Source organism: Theropithecus gelada, chromosome 3 (genome assembly GCF_003255815.1).
Source record: "Theropithecus gelada isolate Dixy chromosome 3, Tgel_1.0, whole genome shotgun sequence".
NCBI classification, from domain to species: Eukaryota; Metazoa; Chordata; class Mammalia; order Primates; family Cercopithecidae; genus Theropithecus; species Theropithecus gelada.
In genome coordinates this window covers 19,896,719-19,916,913 of record NC_037670.1, presented here as the reverse complement: position 1 = coordinate 19,916,913, position 20,195 = coordinate 19,896,719, and the positions used below count along the sequence as shown (strand labels likewise).

Sequence of the window (20,195 nt, the reverse complement as noted above, 5' to 3'; positions counted from 1 at the left end):
TATCTCGTCCTTATTTGTGGGGAGGCTGAGTAGGGCAGTGGTGCGCCCTCTTGATTAAGAGAAGAGAGGGATCCGTTGGGTAAGGTTATGTGTGTGCTTTTAACTCTAAAGAAGCCTCCTTAGCCGCAGTGCTGGAGAATTGCTGTCTCTGACATCAAAGGGTGTTAAGGAGGAACCCGTAGGGTGGTGTAAACTAAAAGTAAAATCCTAAGCCCCTCACTGACTGAATGGACCCCGTTGGCCAAGGAGACCCCAGAAAACCTTAAAGCTGAGTTTCTAGCTACAGCCAGAAGGGAAATCAGGAAGTCTACCCCCTCCCTTTTGGAATTTAGACTCAACAACTGACTAGCATTAATGTTTATTTTTTTTATTTTTTATTTTTTTTGAGACGGAGTCTTGCTCTGTCCCCCTGGCTGGAGTGCAGTGGCGCGATCTCGGCTCACTGCAAGCTCCGCCTCCCGGGTTCCTGCCATTCTCCTGCCTCAGCCTCCCAAGTAGCTGGGACTACAGGCACCTGCCACCGCGCCCGGCTAACTTTTTGTATTTTTAGTAGAGACGGGGTTTCACCATGGTCTCGATCTCCTGACCTTGTGATCCGCCCGTCTCGGCCTCCCAAAGTGCTGGGATTACAGGCGTGAGCCACCGCGCCCGGCCCCTGTGCTTTGAATTGAGACTTTTTCCAGAAATCATTCTCCGGTCTGTTCCCTTTTGGTAAACTCTAGTTCAATCCTGAACTAGAAAAGAGGCAGTGGCCACCTTCACCCCTGTAGACACTGGCGTGGGTGCGACGCCAATCCCTTCCCCATACTCAGTTCATTTGAAGGCAACAAATTGTCTCCAATTAGCAGGGCAATGATCCCATTCATCATGCTTTTAGAAATATTTAAAATGATTCTTATCTACTTACAAACACACGCATCTGGTAAGCCTGTTAGGCCTCCTGCCTCAACAGCAAGCAAAAGAATGGTGCAGGGAGGCCGGGCACGGTGGCTCACACGTGTAATCCCCAAACTTTGGGAGGCCGAGGCAGGCAGATTAGGAGTTCGAGACCAGCCTGGGCAACATGGTGAAACCCTGTCTCTACTAAAATACAAAAAATTAGCCAGGCATGGCAGCGTGGGCCTGTAATCCCAGTTACTCAGGAGGCTGAGGCATAGAATCGCTTGAACCTGGGAGGCAGAAGTTGCAGTGAGCCGAGATCGTGCCGCTGCACTCCAGCCTGGGCGACAGAGCGAGACTCCGTCTCCAGAAAAAAAAAAAAAAAAACAGCTGCAGGAAGCACCCAGGGACTGAAATAATTCAACACCACCGTTGAATCAGACGTGCTGATACTGTATTTAACGTTTATTCTGGAAGCTGTTTGCCATTTGGTTTTATGTCTCAGCAAATGTCATACGATATTCAGGTAAGAAACAATTTACAGTGGTATTTGGACCTGAATTCATTACAAATCAAAATTATTTCAAGTGGCTTTTATATTCTTCCTTCTTTAAAACCACCTGCCTGGCCCTCGCACCCGTGGAAAAGCTGTTACTCAATCTGCCCCGGCGGGCCCCACGGACTCATCTTACTGGCCGAGATCTGCACACACGAGACGGGCAGCAGCGCCTCCTGGGCACTCGGGCTTGTGCTCACGTTCCCACCTCAACCGCCTCACAGACCTACACGGGCGAGGGGGAGTGGGGACCGGGCTGACAGGCTGTGTGGCTGTGAGCTCCTCTTACCACAATGTCTGAAGACACTTTTTACGGCATTTTGATTCACATTTTATCTTTTACTTGTTTTTTTTTTTCTTTTTTTTGAGACAGCGTCTCACTCTGTTGTCCAGGCTGGAGTACAGTGGCAATCACACCTCACTGCAGCCTCGGCTTACGGGCTTAGGTGGATCCTCCCATCTCAGCCTCCCGAGTAGCTGAGACCACAGACATGAGTCCCCACGCCCAGCTATTTTTTTACTTTTTGGCTGAAATGGGGTCTCACTAGGTTTGTTGCTCAGGCAGGTCTTGAACTCCTAGACTCGAGTGATCCCTCCTGCCTCAGCCTCTCAACATCGTGTACATTTTAAATAGGCTTTCTGATTCTTATCAGTTAAGAAACATAAAGTACAACTTTTGCCATCTTCCCTCCTTCAGACTGAGTGGAAATTAATAAATGGCCATAACTGACCAAAGTTAAGGTAAAAAAACAAAAAACAAAATGTTTGTACCAACTTTTTTTGGAAACATGGAGTATAAGGAAACAAACGAAACGATCCACATCGCCAGACACTGCCGCTAACCCATCTAAAATTATCATCTGCTCACCACCCACATCACCAAACATTGCTACTAACCCATCTTAAATTATCTGCCCACTACCCACATTGCCAAACACTGCCACTAACCCATCTAAAATTATCATCTGCCCACATCGCCAAACACTGCCACTAATCCATCTAAAATTATCTGCCTACTACTGTAATATACAAAACTATTTTTTTCGAAGAGGCAAGGTCTCACTGTGTTGCCCAGGCTACAGTGCAGGGGCATGATCATAGCTCCCTTCAGCCTCCCAGGTCCATCGACACTGTTTAGAACTTCATCACATACAAATGGGCTTTCATGAGATACACTGGTCACGTAGTATGTCCTGCCAGCCTTCACTGGGTGTGCAGTTAGGGTCCAGCCACTCCCCCACTCCACCAGCGGGATCTCTGTCACTGAGCCCCCACAAGGAGCAGAGCAGGGCAGGAGAGCCTGGGCGATTCCCACTCAGAGCCGGGAGGTTTTTGAGGATGAGGTACGTGGACACCTGGGCACGGTTTGCGATGGCCTCACTTGGAACATTTTGGTCTTAGGAATGAAATGCTCAACCCCCAGCACTGTCTTGCGGCAGGAGCCCCACACCGGTCAGCTGGCTGTCACCACAGTCACACCACCAGCACGCGCCACCGGAGTAGCTTGGGGAAAGTAACACCAGAGTGTTTAAAGGCTAACGGCAGATCTGCACCGCAGGCTTCTGTGCCCCACAGCCATCCGCATAAGGAAACATGGACACAGACCACCGGCCCTCGGTGTGCCGCACGGGCATCCACGCTCCCTCCCACGCGCCTCCCAGGAACGCACTGGGTTCTTGACACAAACTCGCAGGAACGAGAAGGTAACATGGGTTGGGCCCACCCACTGTCTCATCACAGGATCAGCCTTCTTCCCAACATCAGTGCAGTCTACAGTGTGCCTACTGATTGCAGCTAAGCACTTCTTCATTAACTAGTTACAAAAGAGACCTCACAAGCCTTTCTATGACAGCTTCGAGAAATTCTGGATTATTTGTTAACATGTGGATAACAAGAATGTTCCCCTCACCTGGTATGTGTTTTAGTTCATGCCCTAAGATAAAAAATACGATTTCATTCAGACTCAAAGTGGCAGATGAATATTAATCTTTACCTCCAAGATGACTAGCAGATTTATAAAGAGAAATTTAAAGAACTTCCACAAGAAATAAGTTACACCACGAATACTGTTATCACTACAAATTTTATTCAGAAACCCATCTTTGTATGTTTTTTTTTTTGTTGTTTTTTAAAAAAAATTCCCCTTATGAACTGGTTTGGTCAATCAACTACAACACTTTCTAGCAGACATAAGGTAAAAATGGCATGGCTCAGAATCGCCCAGATCTTTCGCGATCTCTCGACCGCCTCCTGTCACGCTCCCGTCCGCCGCCGCCTCCACCACCGCCACCGCCACCGCCACGACCACGGTCTCTAGACCGAGAACGACGCTCCCGGGATCGGGATCTTGATCTATGCCTGCAACCAAGGAAAAGAAACAAAACCATGCCATCCAAACCAGAGCATGCAACACACAACCACAACTCACACTTCGAAATGCCACGCATCTCCTCACGTCAACAGCACTGATAAAGAAAAGCGCTGCTGAGGAGACCGCACGTCGTGACCGAGAGGAGCCCTGACTTCAGGTGTTAACAGTTTCAGGAGAAAACAACATGCAGCTTAGAAACGAACAGGTGTATACCCTCCACCTTCTGTCTTCTTCTAGAACCGACTCAAAGGATCACAGGAAATCATAATGAAAATGAGCTGGACACATCCCATCTTCAACCCTCACTGACCCCACGCTGCAGGCGCTCACAGCTACTGTGTCCATCAGGCCGGTTTTTGGGTTGGGGAGAGCAGGGCTGTTTTTCTTTTATGCTTCTTTAATGCTGACCATAAAACAATCACCACCCATCTATTTCCTAATCCAGGTTTAACAGAAGAGGGATGAGAACCTCTCCAGACTCAGGACTCAGTCGGTTCAACTCTGACATCTTGATTTTCTCTGCTCTGTGACCTGGCTGTCGGGCATTTAAATGCAGGATCAGACCAATGTGACCACTGGGCCTGATTCTGCCAGTGTCCTGAAGGGAGAATGCCGCTGATCCCAAGACATAATGAAACGCCCTAAAACCAACCAACAAAACCAAAAGAAACCCCAATGGACGTGAAATATTTAAAGCAAAAGCTTTTCCGACCTGCGGCCCAACACAAATTCATCAACTTGCTGAAAACATTATGAGATTTTTTTGCGATTTTAAAAAAAGTTATCAGCGATCATTACTGTATTTTATGTGTGGCCCAAGACAATTCTTCTTCCAATGTGTCCCAGGGAAGCCATCCCTGATCTAAAGGAGGTTACAACATCTAGTCTTCTTCTTCGTAATATCTGGGAGAATAAACTGCATGTCACTTTCTCCACGAGCCTCATGTCTGTGGCCTCCCAGCTAACCGCCCTCTCGCTTGGTTACTAAGGTCTGTCCTCTACTTGAGAAGCTGGATAATGAAGTTACCTGTGTGCAGGTGAATATTCTTCTCCAAAGAGGATATTTTAAAATATGTATTATGTTCTAAGCAACTGCCTTTTGAAAAACAGAAATGACACCTATGCCACATTTTTTTTTTTGGAAGAGGGTGTGAGGGGAGAAAGAAGCCACCGAGCTTAACGATGGGCACAGGATACTCACTTCTTGCGACGGCGCCCATACAGCTCCCGCCGCAGCTCTCTGGAAATGGGCTTCAAATGCATGAAGTTGCAGAAGCCGCCTCGTGTGCATTCTCTGTGGGTTGGAAGAAGACACTTACTACCTTGTGTGCACACAGCCCCGGACTGCCCTCAGTCACCACGTCACTGGTCGCTCCTCACTCACCCCATCTCATACTGACGGCAGCAGGCTTCTCTGAAGTCCGTCACGGGTGACAGCTCGGCATGGATCGGCTGTCCATTAAACCAACGGTTATTCAAGTCAATCACAGCCTTTTCCGCATCTTCCTCACGGCGAAACTGAAAAGACAAAAACAAAAGTGCTTGCCATCCACGCTTTCATGACACTTTCTCAGTTACTGGTCCAAGTATGTATCAGAGAGATGTACACACTCAGGGATCAGGTGGAATAGTATTATAGCATAACTTTAAAATATTATAGTATTATAGGAAAATGTAAAAGTTTCAATGAGAGTAACGTCAAGATAGTCTAAGATTTAGCCAAATGTTGCTTTCATTTTCAAATTCAACTGGTTAAGGGAGCAAATATGGCTACGTAAGCAAAGTTTTATTCACTAAAAAAGAAAAAGAAACCAAACATGTGAGTAAACCTAACTTTTCCTTAGTCCAAACAGCTTCTAACAACAGGCACTAAATATTCCACACTGGAATAATGATGGCCGTGGCGTACCATCCGTCCTTCAGTTCTGCTGGCTGGGCGCATGTGCAGGCCGGCCACTGCCATACACGACACAGCGGGGAGGCGCTGAGCCAGTGCGCCCGAGCCCTGCTGTGCACCCCAGCATCCAGGATCTCAAGGTGCACAGCGGCAGGCCCCTCATCCTTGCCTGTCAGCCTTGGCCCTGCACGCTAAGCGGCCACACCGCCATCTCGCTCTTGCCTGTCGGCCTCGGCCCCGGCACACTAAGCAGCCACGCTGCCGTCTTGCCCTGGCTCCTACCTTGACGTACACGTTCCCCACCAGGTGGTCTCCCAGGTTGTCACAGACGTTCATCTCCTCAACTTCCCCATACTTCTCCTCCATTTCTGTAAAAACCTCCTGAAGGGAGATCACAGTGGTTTAAGACTCGTTACACATTAAGAAGTGTCATTAGATATAACTCATGTATGTTTACTAGCGGAGAAAATTTTAAATCCTTCCAGACAGATACAGAAGGTCAACAGGTGTATCAGTTACAGAGGTCAATTCTCTCACCTCAAAAAATTCATCATAGTGTTCCTGCATCTCAACATCGCTCACGGCACCTGGAAACAACAGAAATCTTGCTGGTTAGAACATGTTAACTGAGTGAACTCTTGTGCTTAAACTCAAACCGCTACAGTAACACACATGAGATTATCTAGAGAAAAGCCTGGCAGAGCTGCACTCTGCAGGAGCACTCAGGAGACTGAGCCACATGGCTACTTGTGAATGGTGTCAAGTGTGGTGAGATTGTAAATGCCCCCGTGACAGTCTCGATCCTGGCTACTAAAATGTTAAAATCACAACCAGCTTTAATCAGCATCAAAAGGGCCACATTCTCAGAAAGTGTGAGGAAAAAGGTGACTCTCAAACTACCAATTTTTTTTTTACCCCCACAAGATGCAGTCTTGCTCTGTTGCCCAGGCTGGAGTGCAGTGGCACCATCTCAGCTCACTGCAACCTCTACCTCCCGGGTTCAAGCGATTCTCCTGCCTCAGCCTCCAGAGTTGCTGGGACTACAGGTGCCCGCCACCAGGCCCGGCTAATTTTACTTTTATTTTTATTTTTAGTGGAGACAGGGTTTCACCATGTTGGCAGGCTGGTCTTGGAACTCCTGACCTCAAGTGATCCGCCTGTCTTGGCCTCCAAAGTGCTGTGATTACAGGCGTGAGACACCACACCTGGGCTCAAACTAAGAAATATTAGAACTTTCTTCCTTTTAAGATTTAAAGTAAAGGCCAAGTAAGCACACTGATGTCTTCCCTTCTTCTATAAGTTTAAAATGAAACCTGAAAGCAGGGTCAGTGATTAAAAGCTTATGATGCTCCTAACTAGTCTTTTATGGATGGCCAGCCATGGTATGCTCTCCAGTTCTTCCTGACGTGATTAAAACCCAAGCAACCATGAAGACTCGGTAGGATAGTTACCACTCAACATTACAGTATTGTGGATGCCCTCAAATAAAGGGAATGTTACAATGTTTTGCTGATGAAAGCTTCTTTTTTCTTTTTGAGACAGTCTCACTGTCGCCCAGGCTTAAGTGCAGTGGCACAATCTTGGCTCACTGCAACCTCCACCTCCCAGGTTCAAGCAATTCTCTGCCTCAGCCTCCCGAGTAGGTGGAATTACAGGCACCCGCCACCATGCCCAGCTAATTTTTGTATTTTTAGTAGAGATGGGGTTTCACCATCTTGGCCAGGCTAGTCTTGAACTCTCCTGACCTCGTGATCCACCTGCCTCAGCCTCCCAAAGTGCTGGGATTACAGGCGTGAGCCGCCGTGCCCGGCGCAAGCATTCTTATGTTTTATATTCCCAAACTATTTTCATCAGTTTATTCCTCATAATTCACATGTATTAGACAAAATCATGTCTGTTGCATGGGTAGATTCTGCAAATTTACACTCTATCTCCAACATCATTCTATCAAATTTAATTAATTATTTTTTTTTTTTTTGAGATGGAGTCTCTGTCCACTGTAGGCTGGAGTGTAGTGGTGTGTTCTCGGCTCACTGCAACCTTCACTTCCTGGGTTCAAGCAATTCTCCTTCCTCAGCCTCCCAAGCAGGTGGGGACTACAAGCACGCACCACCATGCCTGGCTAATTTCTGTATTTTTAGTAAAGACAGGGTTTCACCATGTTGGCCAGACTGGTCTCAAACTCCTGACCTCACATGATCTGCCCACTTCAGCCTCCCACAGTGCTGGGATTACAGGGGCGAGCCACTGCGCCTGGCCCATTCTACCAAATTCTATGTTCAAATTCTAGAGCTCTCTAAACCGGAGAGATCACAGAGCTGGTTCATCAACAAACATGTTCAAATCAGCTAGACCAGGGGCCGGCAAAAGCCTGACTGCTTTCCACATTGGGTCGGCTCCCTGAGCCTGTGCACCCAACGTGGGCATCTGACTGCTGGCACCAGGGTCTTTGAGCTTGCTCCAAACTTTTTATCTGTTTTTTTTGAGACGCAGTCTCGCTCTGTCTCCAGGCTGGAGTGCAGTGGCGTGATCTTGGCTAATTTTTGTAGTTTTAGTAGAGACGGGGGTTCACCATGTTGGCCAGGATGGTCTTGATCTCTCGACCTTGTGATCCACTCGCCTCAGCTTCCCAAAGTGCTGGGATTACAGGTGTGAGCCACCGTGCCCGGCCCCCTTTTTGTCGTTAAAGATAAAAAGTAACTTCTTATTTTCTAATTCTGAGAATGATTTAAGTTCACTTTCTAACCCATCTGGAGCTGTTTTAGTTATTTTTGAACTTCCAGGAAACTACTTTGCTTTCAAATCCAAATTTTATTAAGTGTAACTACTCGGACAGCCTGCCAATCACATCACAGGATATCCCAATTGAAAAGCTACTGGGAATGTACGTTCGTCCCTGAGCAGAAATCAAGTTATAAACGGCCAAAGAAGCCTGTTCCAAAGGGTGGATTTTACTATTTCAAATTCATTTCCTTTTCCACATCACAAAGAATGTGAAGAGGAAAAAAATATCTACATGCTCAAAGTTTTAGCAGCTTTGAGAAACGGTTCTGTGGTGATTATTTTAAACTATTAGCTCTATTTATTCTGCTTAAAATATTTCAATCAAAAGTGACTTGAAAGGCAGAGACAAGTGCATTAAGATACGATTAAAAACTTATTTATGACTCAGCTTATGTTAAATACAACTTGGAAAATAAAGCAGTTTTCTTACAGAAATAGCATTCTTAAACTGGGATTGATAGTTAACTTTAACCCATACATTTGATGCTTATTTTTCTACATACTAAAGGGTATGTCAAAAAGAGCCAGTAATTTTAGATAATTGATTTCTTCCTAAAATGACGAATTAGAATTTCATCTAATTTGTACAATCTGGACCCCAGAATTGGAATATAAGGTAATTGCTAAACTTTTAGTTTGTAGCATATGCAAAACAAAAGTGCTGTGAACTGCAAATAAAGACACAAAGAAAACTAATACAACATTCTATTGTCAATAAAGCATACACAGTCCCCAAATAAACGATCAGGGCAAAGAATTAATTACTGTTACTTAGTCATCTATTTCCATTCATTTTTATCCCAGGGCAGGATTGTTAACAAAAATTATTTAATAAGTGCATATAGAAACATTTCCCTCCACCTATTGATCTTATTTCCTTAAAAACAAAAGAAAATAAACAAACAAAAAAAAACCAGGTATTTTAAACCAAGGGTTACCAAGTAAATCCTGCTACCATTCGACTCAGGGAAAGAAATCTCTACTATCAGGTCAGTATTAGCACTGAAAAGCATTTAGTGTGTTGGCAGGAAAAGTTGACGAGAAAATCTCATCCACACATAGAAATGTGCACCACTGTGCGCAAGGAAGCACAACCCCGAGGCCTCCCAGTGCAGGGCCAGCTCGAGAGGGGAAGTCCCCGGGATCATCTACCCTGTGTCGGTTACCCTATTAACTGAGGGGCTCTGGTTCGAGCGTGTACACAATTTAGGCTTGTAGATATCCAAGGGTACTTGGATTTTTACTGCTTTAAAACAGAATGGTGAATGGGAAGTGTCTGTCTTTGGTTTGGACTTTTTGATTTTAACAAGAGTCCAGGTGTTCATTTTAATTTATCCATAAATGACTGAATTCCAATGATTCTATAGTTGGATGGCTGTAAAAATCAAATTTTAGTTTTCTGAACTTTCCAATCATACTCATCTGTATCTCCTTCTCTAAAAATTATCATTAAGTAAACATTCACAACCTAAATTTAATATTTCCCAGCACAGGAAGAAACTGGTAGTATCTACTGAATGCCCAATTTCGATCTATTTCTAAATGGAGCAAACCAATTCCATCTCCTAGAGTTGGAGACTGTATCCAGGTAGTGTGTGGGCAGAACGGACAATCTTTTCTGCCAAGGGCCTATGTGAGTGGAGCACCCCCACATGGGTTAGACGGGTCAGCACGGGGCTGGTGGGTGAGGAACTCAGGGGTCAACGCAAGCTGCAGACCCTCATTTGGGGAACGCTCTCAGAACAATGCCCTCACAACTAAAGGGTGCACTCCAAAATGGAGTTCAGGGAAAAAAGGCTAATGAGAAATAAAATCTCAAAAAGTAACTTCAAAAGTTTGCTTTTTAAAATTCCAGAAAGTGAGAGAAACATTCAAATATTGTTGCTCTTAAGAGGGAAGAATATGACTCGACGTTTAATTCCAGTACGTTCCCTCTAGGATGATGGCCAAAGTAAAGGAGGAGTGGGGAGCAGCAGCTCCAGACTTTTTTTTAGAGACGAGTCTCGCTCTGTTGCCCAGGCTGGAGGGCAGTGGCACGATCTCAGTTCACTGCAACCTCTGCCTTCCGGGTTCAAGCAATTCTCTGCCTCAGCCTCCCTAGAAGCTGGGATTACAGGCATCCGCCACCATGCCCAGCTAATTTTTGTATTTTTAGTAGCGATGGGGTTTCACCATGTTGGCCAGAATGGTCTTGAACTCCTGACCTCATGATCCACCCGCCTCGGCCTCCCAAAGCGCTGGGATTACAGGCGTGAGCCACCGCGCCTGGCCCAGCTCCAGACTGTTTTAAAGGGCACCCTTTCCAGTTACTTTTTCCCTTAACACACGGTGGGAGTTCAAATCTCCAACAGAGGTTTCCGTGGGGTCAGTGGGACAAAAGCTCCTTGCCACCTCTAGTGAAACGTGGTCCTTGACACTAGCACGGCAGACCAGATGGAGTGGACGCTGAGCTCTGACACGCAAGCCCAGGGAACCGGGGAAGGAACTTGTATGAACTTACAGCGCAAACCGTCAGCAGACTGGGAAGAGTTTTGAGGGTTACGGTAAATGTTCAAGAGGGCAATGGTCTGAAATACAAAACGCAACAACTTTATATTATGGAAAATTAAAGGTAAACACTTAACCGGCTGCCTCTGGCAAGTGCTTCAGTTGAGATTCAGTGCTGAAAAAAGAGCAAGTTATTTTCTTGAGAAGCAGAGGCGTTTTCTTAGTTGATGGCTGTCTTGAAATCCCTAACACTGCAGTCTACCAGAGGTCTCATGATATGCCAATCTTGTACTTCTGCTCACAGAACGTGAAAACTCTCCTTTTCAAAATTCCAATTCAGGGAAAAGCACAAATAGTTTGCCAGGCTAGTACCAAAATGTTCTTAGATGTGACAGAAAATTTTTAATGAACTCGCAAAGAATAATGCTTACATAAACTGATGGAAAAAATTACTGTATTAGAGAAATACAATTGTTACATATCATGAAATCTCCACTTCCTGGAGGAAAAATTATAATGGTGAAATAAAACCCACACTTATTGGGCAACTTACCTTACTGATTCCTTAATATTCCTAAGAGTTTTAATTTTACAGAAAGAACTTAATAAAGGCCAGGGGTTCAGTCACTGTAAAGACCAATGAACGGCTCAAAATGTTCAAATCCATTTCACATGGACGGACCTGCTCTCATGACAAATGTCAATCAATGGAGGTGGCCGGGCCAGTGACCTTCCCTAGAAGGGAAAAGCCTCCTGAACGTGGCCAAGTATCAAGTTCTTGCTGTGTGCGCCAAGGAGTTCCAGCACCTTGTCCTGTTTGCAACAGCTCTATGTCAGCAGCTCAGAAGCCAACATTATTTGTCTCAATTAAGAGTGGGCTCTTTAACACCATTGTTTTAAAAAAATTTCTCCAACTGTGGGACTTACAGTGTGAGCCGTCAGCCGTCTGTGCACTGTTTTGGGGATTACGATAGATGTTTTGAATCAAGATGGTCTGCGGGGAAAAAAAAATAAAAAGGGGAATTCTACTGGCTGCTGTGCATATATTAGACAATTGCAAAGAGACAATTTGTTTGCAAATGGCTAAACGTTTGTTTTTTTCCCGCAAGTCAGACACTTGTCTTCTGAAGAGTACACCAAAACCATCATATTATGAAAACAGAGTTTGAGCAGTGACTTGGGTCAAGTCAGCCAGCAACCAAGAAGGAACTGTATTGTTTTGAGTAGTCCCACGTTTTCAATGTTAAAGTGTTTAATGCAAGATAAATAATAGAATAGTAACATTTTCTTGTCCTTCAAGCTAGCAGACACCAGTATGTGGAAAAATTCACATGATAATCATATTCCTTACACAAGATTTTTGAAAACCAAATGTGTCACTCAGCTGTCTGCAGTACATCAAGTTCTCTGGTCTCCTAGCAAAACAGGCACACCAAACAGGTTTGTCAACTGTCATGGACACCCGGCTCTGATTTACACTTTCTTGGTGGGATCTCTGTTTACATAATACAATAGCTTAAAACATTTGCTCTTTTCCGATCCTTCTTTTAAGGAAAAAAAATCCTTTTAGCCCTTGTGCTTTAAACTGGATCAGGCAGACTTGAAACCTTACACTGTACCGTTCTTCTTAAAATCAAGTTGTCTGAAAAAACAAACCATGTTTAAGTTAGTAGGCTAATATATTACATGAATCTTAATGTCCATATCACTGTAAGCAGCTTATAAAAAAAACCCACCCTGAATTATGATTTACAAGCTAAAGCAATCACTCGCATGATTTAGAAAAAGGAATTTTTAGTCTCAACAATATCCATGTGAAGCAGTTTTGTAAGTGGTGGTCTTGCAAAACCAGCCAGCTCCAGTTCTAGCCCTGTTTAAAGGGGAGTGGTTGTTATGAAGAGTCCCTCAGTCAAAGGTGTGCAGCTGGGAAGCCCACCTAAGAGGGAGGTCTGACCAACTGTCCACACTGAACCACTCAGACTCAGGCACCTGCATCAGGGCCCCATCTCTCCCCTAAGCCATCAAGTACTGCCCTGAGTCAACTGAACTCAAGCCTGGGAAGCCTCCCAAAGCTGACCTGACTCAGCTTTGAACTGAAATGACCGTAGCATGACAACTCTGATGAAAAGCTAAACTGAGCCCAATTATTCAACAGTAAAATTGAGTTGGTCTCACTCAGGTATTCTGGCAGTGGCTATTTAATAAAGGAAGCTTAACGTGAAGAGGTAATGCAGTCTAATGGGAAAGCCAGCGGTGGCTAGGATTGCCTAAAACCAACCCAAACAAACCCACACATCAAACTAGGATGCTTAAGCTGACACATACTACTGACCCCATCGAGCTCCAATGGGCTCTCCCCACCACTGATGTGGAGCGCCTAAATTAACTACATTTCACATGCTCAGGTAATCTATGATCCAGAAAAACATAAAGAAAGTGCCTCCAGCCAGATTAAAGAAAACTTTTAGAATAGGGAACAGTTGATTTCTCTCGGCCCAACACTTGGGACACTCCCCAAAATCAAAGAACTGGGTGAGCACCTAAGATGCTTGGTTATAGCACAATCCACGGCCACTGGTTTAGTTAGGGGGGACTCGGTTCATAAATCAAAACATTAAGGAAAACCCAATTACAATACGCAAAAAATTTCAAACTGCTTCTCCAAGATTTTGAAATTCATAAAAAGAAACACATTTTCAGAGCTATCAAAAGATAGATTGCTGTTGTACCAACCACTTGGTAATGAGGATGATGGAAGGAAAAGACATCATCCTCTTCCCTTCCAAAAACGCCGTGTGCTATGGGGTCGTCCATGGGCTTCAACCAGACAAAACCCATGTTTCCTTCTCCCAGCTCACTTCCACCACATGGTAGACTTTCTTAAATGCTGACAGAACACGTATACAGACAGATGTGAGCTCAGAGGCAGATGTGAGCTCAGAGGCAGAGCTGGCAGCTCCCGGGGGCCACACACTATAGCTACTCAACAGCTCAGAGGCTGCACATTTAGACTTCAAGGCTGGGTTAGAAGGAGCTCCCCAGCTCTCCATCTGGAAAGATGTGGGCACAGATTTTCAAATTTCAGGTTTTCTCATCAACTTGGGCACAAGTTTTCTGCTCCTATTAGAGGTGCCTTCTCCCTTTAATCCATAAGTGATCCTTTATAGTGTACAAACCTTTGCCTTTTCTTCAATTAACCAAAAATAAAACTATCAAAAATCACAACTTTTGATTGAACTGAACTCAGAGCAGATCCAAGCCCAAGATAACAGGCACTCCTCAACTAACTTAACAGACCTGCTAAGAGTAGTTTACGGCCCACTTTCTACCTTTCAGTTTCATTTTTCATGTTTCCATGACACGACACAACTCGCTGTTTCCTCACCTAGTGATGGGAAAGTGAGGACGTAGCTAGGGAAACTGGAGCAGCAAGATGGGCCTGGTGACAATCATGCCAGCTTTTAAGGTGGCTCCATCACCTCTATTGCCTGGAGACAGCAAAGAGCAGAAAGCCCACTCCGTGTCGACTGGTGCCTGGAAGAGGCTAAGCCAAGGCTGGCATGGCCACCCCCTCTGGACCCATGTCCATTACAGGGGGTAGGGAAGATGGCAGGGCAGCAAATATCAGGCACAGCCAACACACGAACATCAAAAACTAACTTTTAAAGTTTCTCTAATGATAAAAACAAGCAGTGGTGGCTTCAGGCCTTCCACTGGAAGTGGCTCACCTGCCTCACTCTCATTAAATAGAAGAACACACTTATTAACACAAATGGAAAATGCAACCACTAGAGAAAAAATGTAGAAATTAACTGTCTTTGAAAAGAACATGAAGTTTTTATAATTTACATAAAAAAAAAAAAACAAAGGGCAAACAAACCTGGCTAAACGTCGGTTTATTGTGCAACCGAGAGCACCTGTCTCCATGACGACATGCTCCAATTTTGAAATAAAATGAACAGTTGACTCTGTAAGGGAAAATAAGAACTGATTATTTTGCTGGGAAGATATCAAACACATGGAAATATGTCAGCAGCATGACATATACTATCAAATTACTTTTAACCTTTCCGAAACATGACACAGACTTTTTTCCGTGGTATTAAGCACCTCCTCTTCCTTGCTGTATTTTAGGATAACTTAACTTCAACTTCCCCTTCTTCAAACACAGTACCCGTTCAACAAAGACTGTTCTAACTGGAACCTGCCTCCTCCTCATTCAAATCCCCTCCACATTCCTAACTGCACAGCTGTTCTGTTTTTTTCTTAAAGGGAGTACTAAATTAGTCTAAAACTAAATGTAACTTTAGCCTAAACTTAACCAAATGTTCTCTAGTTCTCCACGATGAAGTTCTCTCTTGAAAACACTGGTGTAGTGAGGGTTAAGATCCCAACTCTGCTACCAGCTGCTTGGGCTTGAGCAAGTCACCCTAGCTCTCAGATGTCATCTGTAAATGATGACAACGCCAATGTGGCACTGTTGGGAGAGTCAGCACGTATGTGTGCTTCACATATGGTGCTCATGAAGTGCTATCATTATCTAAAGAAAATGGAAAACGAAGTTGAGAATCTCTCCAAACCCATGACACCAGACCAACAGGGAGTTTCAAAAAATAGGTCTGAAGTAAATCAATTCTCCTGGTCTCAATACACTGAAAACAAGCTATTAGGGGACTGACCAAACCCCACCTTAGGAATCACCTAACGTCACCTTCTGTCTCTATTGCAAAACCCTTCCTTAATACTGTTCAAATACGCTGACAATCCGGATCCATATCCAATGGAACCAGCAATCATGCCGGTGTGCCAGCAACGTCAGGGAGGGAAGCTGATCTCTGATGAATTAGGACATCTTACTAGACAGACTCCATTCAAATTCAATTTTTTTCTTTTTTACCAAGTGCCATTATGTTTTAAACAGTCAATCCAGAGTTAAGATCGAAGGGCCTCAACCTCAGTGACATTTGATGGACCATGAAGACTGACTAGCCACTGACTTATCAGGTAGCAGTAAAGATGAGAAAGTCTGAATTTATCAGGAGAGGAAAGTAATCATATATATTTGTAAACTTATTGGTCTTGAGATTATCTAACTTGATTAGACAACAGCATATCTTTAGGAAGTCATCTAAAAATAAAGAAAGCTTATTTAAAAACTACCTCAGAATGGGCAAGACCTGGGCCTCAGCAATTAATATCCAATTATTCCATACAATTAAACCACAGACAAGCTATTAGGATATGCTTGAATCTAGAAAACATCTATAATTTCAAACATAAGCTAAATATTTTTTAACTGGTAGAGACCCATATTCTATTCTTAGCTTAAATAATAATTAAAACAAAGTTAATAGGAACCAGCAGCTTCATTTTTTAGGAGTTGATCCTGTTTCCTGGAAGCTAAAACCCCACGTCTCCCTGAAAAGAAAACACAAGTCACCTAGATTAAATAATCAACTTTTCTGAATTAAAACCATGATCTTTACAGTATAGCCCAATAGGTTGAAATGTGGTTGCTTATAGCAGAAATATAGGGAGATAGACTTTTATAAGACAGAAGTCATGCCACATGCAAATATGAAAAGGCAAAATTAAGGATGCCCCAATCCTATATGTGTTAGTTCTTCACCCTAAACTCAGAAGAGCCTCTTGTTCCACTAGAGCTGGTCTATTCATTCGCCAAGATCATACCGTGAGTTCCTTAAGGATAATATCCAAATTTTCCCCATGTTTAAGTCTCCAGAAACTGGCCTATAGTTGACCCCCACTCAATGTTTCTGAAGTGACTATAACTGGTAGATTTTGGCTTAAAATTTTGCCAGAAGAGAAATATAGCCTCCTCATCCAAACAACACAGGAGATTCTATCATGTGTGAAGAGGACATTTTACAAGATAGACTCTATCCTGGAAAAGAGAAACATTTTAAATAGTTTTTGAAAAAAGTGGTTCTAAAAACATCTATGACAAATTTAGGGGTTTATCATTAAAAACATAAAGTCGGGCCGGGCGCGGTGGCTCAAGCCTGTAATCCCAGCACTTTGGGAGGCCGAGATGGGCGGATCACGAGGTCAGGAGATCGAGACCATCCTGGCTAACACGGTGAAACCCCGTCTCTACTAAGAAATACAAAAAATAGCCGGGCGAGGTGGCGGGCGCCTGTAGTCCCAGCTACTCGGGAGGCTGAGGCCGGAGAATGGCGTGAACCCGGGAGGCGGAGCTTGCAGTGAGCTGAGATCCGGCCACTGCACTCCAGCCTGGGCGACAGCGCGAGACTCCGTCTCAAAAAAAAAAACAAAAAAACAAAACATAAAGTCATGTTAACTTTGTATGGCACTGAAGAATGCCAAGATAACTACTTGAAGAGGAGATTAAGCCAGATGCTGGGTCTTTAGATTTTCAAAGTAAGAATTACCCTTCAAACGTCTGAAAACATTCCCTTTAGTCTAAACTACAGCCAACTCACTGGAAATTAATACGTGCCAAGGTGGTAATTACACAAAGCTGAAATTCAATGTTTTGCTTTTAACCTAACGATTGATTAGCGAAGGCATGCAACCTTAAGGAAAAAATCGAAACATTTTTTTCCTTAAATCAGAACTGTGTCTTCAAGAAGTCACCGACTTACAAGTTTTCAACTTAGACGATGGGTTTATCTGGGCATTAAAGGCATTTTCGATTCATGATGGGTTTATCGGAACGCAATCCCATCGTAAATCGAGGAGCACCTGCATTTTAAGAGCGGATCACGTCTCTTGTGGTTAGACAGTTAATCCAGTAGTCTCCACCATACTTTTCCTTGTCATATGTCCTTATTGCCGGCCCCGTGGTCGCTTAAACAGGCAAGAGGCTGGCTAAGTGGATAAAACACCAACGCTTAGGACCCTAAGTTAGATAAGTGACTGAATACTGGCAAGGCTGGTACCAGAGCTTGTTCGACACAGGACATTCACAGCTCAAAGTTGGAGCAAACGTGTCCACATCGAAAAGGCCCGGATGCTCCAGGCAACTTTCAGCGCCGCTCGAGGCGGCTTCCGGGAGCCAGCGGCTCGGAGGCCCGGACGTCGGGCGATCAGCCAGTCCAGGCCTCAAGGCGGGAGAGAGCTCCGCCGCGGCGCCCCGAAAAGAAGCCCCATTCATTCGCCCCGCTCCGTCTTTCCGCCGCGCGGCCCACGAGGCGGCGGCGGCGGGGCGGCGGCGCGCGGATCCGGAGGGCGCGCAAGGGGCCGGAAGGGCCGCCGCTCCTTCCCGCCGCCGGGCCCCTCCCCCCGCCGCCGCCGCGCCGGCCCGCCTGGGCCTCCCCGGTCGCCCTCCCGCCGCCTCAGCCACCTCGCGTCCCGATCGCGCCCAACCCCCGGCAGGGGGTCCCACTCACTTGTCTTTCTCGGTGCCGAAGATGGAGGCCAGATACTCCGCCATTTCCCACCCGCCGCCGCCGACACTGCTGCCGACGCCGCCGACCCTGCCGACGCCCGCGGGAGACGTCACCCGGACGCGACGACGCTCTTCCCCGCCCCGACGTGGCAGCGCTACCCAATCAGGCGAGGTGCTGCCTGAGCGGGGGCGGGACGCATGCGCGTAGGGAGCACGTAGTGCGCGTGGAAAGCTCCGCCTTTCTGGTTTTGGGAACCCGCGCCCTCTGCCGGTTGCCTCCCTGCCCGGCCCTCTCCTCGCTGGCCCGCCCGCCCGCCCGCCCGGCGCTGGCACTGCTGGGTCCTGCGCGCCGGGGACTGGGGGCCGGCAGTGCAGACCGAACCCGGGGCCGAGGGGCTTCTCCACAGAGCCGCCTGGGGCTCGGCGCGGGGCGCTCCGCTCGACCCCAGCTAAGGGAGCATTAGGAAGTGCGGGCGTCCCCCTCCCTGAACCCTTGTGGGGCGGGAACCGTCGACCTAAAAGAAAAAAAAAAAGCTGAGGCAAACTTGATATAAGTAGAGAGGTTATTTGGACCGAGTTTGAACATTGCAGCCTGGGAGCATAGCTTCGAGTTGCCCTGAACTCGAAGGATTCGCAACAGTGACGAGTGGGTTTATAAAGCTTAAGAGGGGGGCAGTTCTTAAATTGCTCACCAAGAATTTACGTGAAAATAACAGAAGCTATTGATTGGCTGTACGTTGTTGTTTGTATAATGATTCCAGGAAAGGAAGTTCATGGGTGAAGGCAGCGGGTCCGGAGCAACAGTGCCTTTAAACAATTGCCAGGCACGAGTGGGGACCACTGAAGCCCCATAGACGTGTCTCTCAGAGCCGGTTTAACCTCGCACACCTCACACAGCTCGGACCTCTGTGTTGCTTTTCTTTTCTCACACCCCGCTCTTCACCCTCCCTGAGCGCCTGCCAGGTGCGACCCCTCCCCGCCCCCCCGGGGCCCTGCACTCTTGCAGTTGCCTGGCCAAGGCCACCCACAGGTGGAGTTGGAAGGCCAGTGACCTGCCTCTGGGATACCCTTTCAGTCCCCTCAGGTCACAAGGCTGGAACCATTCCGTTGGAAGGGTTCTATTCCTCTCTCTTGCGTTATAACCCCGTCAAGCAGCCATTTTCATCTGGTTTCCCACATTCATCAACTCACCTTGGATTTACCTAATTTCCAACGCAACTATCAACTCTGGTTAGGAAGAATCAGAGACAGGGCCTGCTTCACTTACCTCCTCCACAAGATGAGCCCCAGGCTGTGGGGCAGGATCATGGGGTCCTCTTAGCTCGGCTAGAGCTGAATGCTGAGCCCATGTGTTTGGGCGGATTTGCGTGTTAGAATTGCATTTCTCTTGTCAACAGAGCATCTTCCTACCTGGGAAAGATGAGCCAACTGGAAACCTGTATTAGAAACAGTAGGGCCTCGGAGGTGTAAACCAAAAAGCATCTGAGACAGGGCTCCATCAGTTTAGACGTTTATTTTGCCAAGGTTAAGGACGATGCCTAGGAGGAAAACCACGGTATCACAGAAACAGTCTGTAGTCTGTGCCTTTCTCCAAAGATGACTTTGAGGGCTTCAGTATTTAAAGGGGAAAAGTGGGCTGGAGGGGAAAGCGGAACAGTGTGGTAATCCACACGTTGCAAGAGAAAAGAAGCAGGTCGAGAACAGTCGACTGTACAGCTCACACTCAGCAAATCAGCACTTTACATAAGAGAAGCGGCTGTTGAACCTTTTATCTGTAGCCATCTGCTTAGGAACGAAAGGAAAAGCAGCTGCTTACATCACTCAGCTTTCAGCTCTTTCTTTTCCTTTT

The 20,195-nt window shown here is 45.9% G+C and overlaps 1 protein-coding gene across 6 annotated transcripts; it reads right to left on the bottom strand.

Moving 5' to 3' along the window:
* Positions 1–3,499: 3,499 nt before the first annotated feature.
* On the bottom strand, positions 3,500–18,494 carry LOC112620866 (splicing factor U2AF 35 kDa subunit). Of its 6 annotated transcripts, XM_025379837.1 has the most exons (9): positions 18,348–18,494; positions 14,855–14,942; positions 11,902–11,968; positions 10,988–11,054; positions 6,241–6,290; positions 5,986–6,084; positions 5,191–5,324; positions 5,008–5,100; positions 3,500–3,793 (listed from the first exon to the last, which is right to left on the bottom strand). In XM_025379837.1, exons 5-9 carry the CDS (start codon positions 6,268–6,270, stop codon positions 3,646–3,648), a joined length of 504 nt encoding a protein of 167 aa, XP_025235622.1. In that variant the 5' UTR covers positions 6,271–6,290; positions 10,988–11,054; positions 11,902–11,968; positions 14,855–14,942; positions 18,348–18,494; the 3' UTR covers positions 3,500–3,645. The 6 variants fall into 6 exon arrangements, with proteins under 6 accessions (XP_025235622.1, XP_025235621.1, XP_025235619.1 ...); XM_025379836.1 differs by lacking the exons at positions 10,988–11,054; positions 11,902–11,968 and adding an exon at positions 11,112–11,149; XM_025379834.1 differs by lacking the exon at positions 10,988–11,054 and having other exon boundaries at positions 18,348–18,488.
* Between the last annotated feature and the right edge of the window lie 1,701 nt (positions 18,495–20,195).